The 7,597-nt window shown below is 40.2% G+C and overlaps 1 protein-coding gene across 1 annotated transcript in view; it reads right to left on the bottom strand.

The window, feature by feature from the left end:
• PRPF18 (pre-mRNA processing factor 18) overlaps positions 1 to 7,597 on the bottom strand; it is a 108,861-nt gene that overhangs the window by 48,023 nt on the left and 53,241 nt on the right. The window contains exons 6-7 of the mRNA XM_006872614.1: positions 5,124 to 5,237; positions 1,586 to 1,732 (exon numbers count right to left, since the gene is read on the bottom strand). Coding sequence (XP_006872676.1) covers positions 1,586 to 1,732; positions 5,124 to 5,237 — 261 coding nt within the window. The remainder of the gene's footprint in view (positions 1 to 1,585; positions 1,733 to 5,123; positions 5,238 to 7,597) is intronic.

The raw sequence follows: 7,597 nt of genomic DNA, 5'->3' as shown, positions 1-7,597 counted from the left end.
AAAAACTTAAAAAAAAAAAAAAAACTAATGGAATTTCTAGTTAAATAAAAAAGTACATATACAGCTGAGTTGCCTTGTAAATTTTGAGAGTATGCTATCTTTTCTGAATCAAAAGACCAAAGGACAATGAGGAGTTATTGCTAATGATGTGGGAGTTCTTTAGGGAGACAGAAATGCTCTAAAATTAGATGGGGATGATGATCACACTACTCTGCTCTGTGAAGACACTAAACAAACATGGAGGACAACTATGTGCCTCACTGCCTGATCCATAAGATAATAATAATGCTGTCTAATAATACTGTAAGTGAATGGACCATATGGCATGGGACTATTTCAATAAAGCCGTTTAAAAGTGGGGGGAAGAACCCACAGAACCACTTATTTCAGTGAAATCTAGGGTCTCTAGATGGGGGTGGGGGAAATTAAAACAACAGCCACCTCAACTGTGGGGCACTCCAGAGAACACAATATGTGCAAGAATCAGGAAGTAAAGAAAACAGAAAACACCAGCTTTCCTCATGTCACGTATTTTTATGACACAACACTGCAATTTAATTTTTAACATTACCTATAACACTCCATGTTCATCACATTGGCAAAAAGTAGAAAGCAAGATATTGCCAAGTGTTGGCAGAAATGCAGAAATACAAGACAATCCTAACACACTGAGGGTGAGGGCTTAGAATAGGACAGTCATTCTGGAAAGGAACTTGGCAGCACTTAGACAAGGTCTGTTGTTGTGTGCTGTCTAGTTGGTTCCGACTCTTAGTAACCCTGTATAGGGTTTCCAAGGAACGGCTTGTGAGTTTGAACCACAGACCTAATTCAAACTGACCTTGAGGTCGAGTACTTATCCTACGGTGCAACCACTTTTGAGTCTATTAGGGGTTTCCCAGTTTACTTAAAATGTCTAATCTCACTTGAACCATCACATACAAGAGTAATCATCATAAAGTCTGGGGTAGTAAGGAGCTTGGAGCATCATCACTATAAGCGACAAACAGTAAAATCCAGGGTCACTATGAAGCCATAGTGTGCAGAATACAGTGCAGAAGCAGTCAGATGGAAAGGATTAGGCATACATAGGAATCAAGGATGGATCTTTCAAACACAGTGATAAGTAAAGAAAGGTTAAAAAAAAAGTCTTATGTAAGGAGCCATGGTAGCGTAATTGGTTACATGTTGGACTGTTAACCTCCAGGTCAGCAGTTCGAATCCACAAGCCACTCCATTGGAGAACGATGAGGTTTTCTGCTCCTATAAAGAATTATGGCCTTGGAAACCCTAGACAGACAAGTTGTTGTGAGTTGGAACTGGCTTGATGTCATTCACTAGCAGCAGCAGCATGCAAGCAAAAACTATAAACATGCAAACACTATGCCAACAAGTGAAAGGATATACATCCAGCATTTCAAAATAATTGCCTGTGAAGTTAAGAAGTAGGAAAGGGGAATGCACAGAGACAAAAAAGGGGAGCAAATAAATAAAAGCATGGAACAAGAGCTCGGAATGGTCTGGTTACATAAACCACCAGCTCCAGGGAACAGAGGGGACGGACAAGGGCAGTGGGTGTAGAGATCACCTCCAGTTCTTCAATAGTGGTGTTTTCTTCATGAACTTTCAAATCATTCTGTGTGTCTTCCTCTCCAGGTTCTTGACCACCTACAATTTCATTGAGGTACTGCTGATCAATCTTATCCAAAGCTGCTTTCAAATCATTCCTCAATCCCTAAGAGAAGTGAAAAAGTAAGTACACTTTGTATGAATCTTCACTAATGTTCTTTGATTTTTCATTAATACAAAATACAATTCATTTTATTTCTCAGCAGGGATTAAAGAGTTTAGTAAAATTAGTCGTCAAATAAGATTTCAACTTACTATAAATTATATAGTTATCTTCATTGCCGATTGCAATGGCTAGTCTGGTAGTCATTAAAAGAGACATGAATAACAAATCAGAATAAGAATATTCAGAAACGCTGCAAGCTTCTGTTGAAGCCAAGTCAAAGTGACCAGGTCCCCGTTAAAGTCCCCAACCCATTTCTCTAGTTCACTTAAAATGTCTAATCACACTGTAACTATTCTCAGGTCCCAAAACATTCAGATATGTCAATGAAAAACAAGTGGAGTCTAATCTACACACAGGCTCCCAACTATGCTTCTAACTAATTTCTAAACATGAATGAATATTGGCTGTGAGAATCTTAACAACCAGGGGACTCTGGTCGTGAGACTGCTGTAATGTAGTGGCTGAGATTATGTGGGTCCAAATCCTTACCAGCACTAGCTCTTGGACAACCACATGCCTCACCTCCTGATCCATAAGATAATAATAATACTGTCTAATATGCAACCTTTTAACGAATACTATGTAATTTATCTAGTACTTACTGCATGAGCTGGGACTGTTGCAGAGCTTTACAAATAGTAGCTCATTTAAATGAGTTAACACATGAATCCTGCATTTCGAGTAGTCGCTGTCATACAGTCACTAGCACATAGCAAGCATTCAACAAATGTTAATTCTTATTGCTATTCTATGAGACATACCAGATTCTAGTCTACTGTCTTTTCATAAACACAGAAAAAAACAAACAACTCAAAAGACAGAACTTAGCAAACATTTACCCAGTACCTGCTATATGTGAGCATGAAGTACACTGCTAAGTATTCCCAAAGGTTATCTCGTTTAATGCTCATAACATCCCAGTGAGTCACATATCATTGTCTCTGTTTTACAAGTGAGGAACTTAAGGTTCAGAAAGATGAAAGGATCTGCCAAAGGAGTCCTAGCAGTGCTTCAGATAAGCACAGGACTGCGAATCACAAGGTCAGCAGTTCAAATCCACCAGCCACTCCAAGGGAGAAAGATGAAGCTGTCTACTCCTGTAAAGATTTACAGTCTTGAAAATACTAATTAGGGTTGCTATGAGTCAAAACTGACTCAGCTGCAATGGGTATGATTTTTGTTGAACCTAAGAATAGAACCTAGATCTTTGTCTCCAAGCCCTATGCTCTCTCCTCAAAATGTAATAGACTATAGTCAAGGCACTGGACTGTTGTTGTCAAGGGCTGTACAGTCTGTTCTGACTCATAGCGACCTTGATCTGGATGCCAAGGAGCTACTGGTGGGTTTGAACCAACAACTTTGCAGTTAGCAGTTTAGTGATTATCCTACAGCACCACATAAGGCACTATACTAGGCATACAAAAACCAAACAGGCCATACCCATGAGGAAGAGATAACTCTGCAGATAACGCTATACAAGTGAAACATGGTAAGTGCTCTAACAGGACATGGAAAAGGAAGCAATTAATTCTGACTTGGACCAGAAATGTTCACAAGTATAAGTACCAGATTTCAACCTGGACAGACAAGAGAAAAATTATAGCAAGTTACAGAAAAATTATCATCACAGTAAGGACTAAAAATGTTCAGACAATTGTTTGGGTGGTAGTATTGGAAGAGCAATACTGAGAAATGATGCCAGGAAGGTGAGGTGGTGACAAATAATGAAATGTCATAAAGGCCATGCAGAGAAACAGGAAGTTGCTGAAAGTTCTGAATAGAGAAGTGATAAGATCATAGCTTGTTTCAGAAAATGAAACTGGCAGCCCTGTAGAAGGCTTCACTAAGAAGGAGAAGTGTAGTAAGTATATAACAAAAGAGCCCTGGTGGTGCAGTGGTTAAGTAGTTGCTCATCAAAAGGTCAGTGGCTTGAACCCATCAGCCTTGCTCAGTGGAAGACAGAGGTAGTAGTCTGCTTCTGCAGTGATTGTTGTTGGGCTTGTTGCTGTTGTTAAGTGCTATCTAGTAGATTCCCACTCATAGCAACCCTGTATAGGGTTTCCGAGGAGCAGCTGGTAGTGTGAACCTCTGACCCTGCGGTATAAACCAACCTTGTGGTCTAGTTCTTTATCTCAATGTGCCACACCAGGACTCTAATCACAGTGATGCTGTATAGGGTTTCTGAGGAGCAGCTGGTGGGTTTGAACCACCAATGCTAAGGTTCAAATGGACTCTGTGAGTCAGGTGCTTACCCTACAGTGCCACACAATGATTACAGTCTAGAATACCCTATGGGGACAGTTCGACTCTGTCCCACAGGATCACTATGAGTCAGAATCAGCTAGACAACAAGGGTTTAATGGGTTTTTTTTAAGTACATAAGACTGGTGTAACAGCCTAATTTAATTAGAAGCAGTGGCAGCAGATATGTAAATGAGAAGAGTTAAGAGATGGAGTACAGACACAGCATCAATAAAACTTATTAACAAACTAGGGGAAAGGAACAAGATAAAAAAATAGAAACAGTTTTTTCTCTTTCTTGATTCAAAGCTTAATGATTATAAATGAAATGGTTCACAAGAGAAATAGGGTCAGAGGAACTATAATCAGAACCATGTTGAACAAGATATGCAGAGAAGCTGAGCAAACAATGGAAAAGGTAGGTTTCCCATATGGAATCTGGGCTGGCTGTATAACTGAAAGAAATGGCAATGGATGACTTCTGAGTACAGTTCATTAAAAAAGTCTTGTGGCTTCTATTTTTGTCTCATGGAATACTCACAGGAGAAGCCAAGTACCATGCAAGAAGTCCATCTACCCGGAGACTTCCATTCTGTGAGTAATCCAAGCTAACCAATGGAAAGGACACACAGAGAGAAATAGATGCCTGGCCAGTCCTCAGCTAAAGTTTGAAAACAATGATCTAAACTTCTACTTTAGAAAACTGGGAGGGGGGCAAGAGAAAATTTATCACAAAGTGAGAAGGAAAGAAATGATGAAAAGCAGAAATCAATGGCACAGAAAATTCAGCCAACAGAGAAAGTCAATGAAGTCAAAATTGCTTCTTTGAAAAGACTCATCAAGAACAAGTACATTTGACAGCAGTAATCCTGCAGTCCTTTCCGCCCCATTTTTGCCTTTATAATGCAGAAGAAAGATGAGGCTTTCTGCTCCCTCAAACATTTACAGTCTTGGAAATGCTACAGAGTCACTATTAGTTGTATGGGCTCGAAAGCATGAAACAACAGCAATGCAATTAATGAAATTCCATACTCCATTAGTTTACGTGGTACAGTGGCATGTTTTTTCTAGATTTGATCTGACTTCTTACCTTGTTAACTTCTGGTGTAAGGATCTCTATCTTTCTTAAACGTTGGAAAGCATCATAATCAGTTTCTCCAAATAACCTGATTGGTTCTCCTCTTTCTCTCAATCTCCTGATAACCTATAATGAGAAAACAAATCCTCAGTAAATTTTAAAACTTTTGATAGAAGGAAAAATTAAACATAACAAAACAATTTGTGTATAACTTAAAATTGACATTTGGGTTTAATAAGACTAACCTACTGGTCTAAACACAGATGTTTCTGAATGAAATATAAAATCCTTCAAATACTTTGATCATTTCAATTATGCTAAACAACAATTCAGAACAAAATTCTGAATCAAATTCACTGGTTAGAGGGGAGACAAATATTAATTCGGGTGACAGGGATGGCAAAATACAATGAATATGTGAGCATCAGCCACCATGACTTTGAGACCAGAAGACCTAGATGGTGCCCAGCTACTACTATCAACTTCTCTGAAAGGGAGTACATTAGAAGGTCCCAGAAAGAGTGGGATAAAATGTCAGACAAAAATTATAAAAAAGAGCAGTCTTACTGGTCAGAAAGAAACTGGAGGAACCTAAGACTATGGCCCCTGACCACCCTTCAAGTCTAGAAAGGAACTCACCCCCACAGTCCAATTTTCAGTCAAGCAGTAGATAGCTATATGGGGTGTGGTATAGTGAATCATCTAATGTTCCTTCTAGCCGTAGTCTGTAACTCCACCAAACAACATTTCTGCTCTACTGATAGGACAACATGATTCAGCTGTGAATGTTAGCAGAGTTCTTCAACTTGTAAAATCTTGAAACTCTGGGTTTAAAACAAGTCATCTCAGAAACATAAGGGGGGATCTCATTACTGTTAAAGTAGAGCCAGGTGAAGTATGTCCTTTGGACCCTGAGATCCCTGCACATTGAACTTCCTTAACCTGGGACAGAAAGTTGTGACACCAGAGAAATAGCAGAGGAGGAGCAGTAGCAGCACAGTGAAGAACCAAATCACAAGACAGAGTACTGGGCTTACCAGCTCATGGCACAAGTAAAGTTGAGTAACTTTGAGCGGGAAGTATGCCTGTAAAATGGGGTGCCTTCAGGCATTTAAGTACGGGAGCTGACTGTGAGGTTTGCTGGACCACGGAGCTAGACTTGAGTGCCTTCAGGCTGAGGCTTATAGTGAAGTGGTGTGTGCTACAGTCATTTATCAGCAACTGACTGGGACAACTGTGCCCTGAGCACTTCTGACCATAAGTTGTAACCTGTAGTGGTAGTGGTGGTTATGGGCCGCAGACACGGTTCCGACTCATGGTGACCCTGTACAGGGTTTCTGAGGCTGTAAATCTTTACGGGAGCAGAAATCCTCCTCTTTCTCCTGCAAAACACCTGATAACCTGTTAGCCTTCTTAATAAATGCCATAACTGTTACTATGGTGTCTCAGTTCTGTGTGGTCACTGCTACAGATTATCGAACCCAATAGAGAAGTAGAATCTGTGGGAAGAATAGTTGGCACAGCCACGGTTTTTTGCACACTAGGAAGGTATGCTCACCAAGGAACAGTCAATTCAAGATCAAAACAGTAATATTTACCTAAGGACCAAGTGGAGACAGGATGTGAAGGCACGTGGAATGGAAATAGCAACCATAGGGAGAAAGTGAGAAAATTGCTATTATATGTAATCATTGATATGAAAGAAAGTGTATGGTTTGTTAAATGTAACAATCATCTTCTCTGTAAATTCATCACTCAATTCACAATAAAAGTTAAAATAACTAAAGGTTTCTGAATCAAAGTGAAAAAATCTATTTTGAGTCAAATGTCATAGTTATGAATTTTATTACTGAATAACTCCTAGAAAGTTGTCTGAAAATCTACAATTCATATCTAAAGCAAGCCCCTAACTTAAAGCATCCCTCATATCTAAGACATTCCAAAAAGATGTAACATCCGGAGAACAAACAAGATGGCAGATCGGGTAGACATGCAGTAAAGAGTTCCGCCAACAACAACATAGAATACCCGAGCAAGCAGGCTCTGAACCACATATAAAGGAACATTTAGAAGGTTGGTAGGCTCACAGCTGGGGGAATTTGTGGCAGAAGCAAGAAATCCATTGCTTTCTAGTCCGGGACGCTCGGCTGCTCCAGGAGCCGCCATGATGGGTGAGACCAAGTGAGGGGAAGGACTGAAGCGGCCACAGACGCCTGGCACAACCGCTAAGATAAAGGTGTGGACATTCTTTTCTTTTGGTATCTGTTCATTGGTCCCTTGCTATCTGCGCACCTCCATTGTAGTGAATATAGGGGTGCCTGAGCTAGTGGGCACCCAGCCCCGCCCATGGAGGGTTCTACTACGCATGCGCACAGATCTCCTTGAAATTTAAAGAGACAGTTTCCAATTAAAACTAAACAGCCACAGCCAGCCTTGAACTGTTCCCAACTAGAAAAAAGGCCTGAATGGGGATTGTGGAGTGGGAC

Source organism: Chrysochloris asiatica, unplaced genomic scaffold (genome assembly GCF_000296735.1).
Source record: "Chrysochloris asiatica unplaced genomic scaffold, ChrAsi1.0 scaffold00206, whole genome shotgun sequence".
Lineage (NCBI taxonomy): Eukaryota > Metazoa > Chordata > Mammalia > Afrosoricida > Chrysochloridae > Chrysochloris > Chrysochloris asiatica.
Note: the sequence above shows the minus strand (reverse complement) of the source record. Positions and strands in the feature narration are given on the sequence as shown.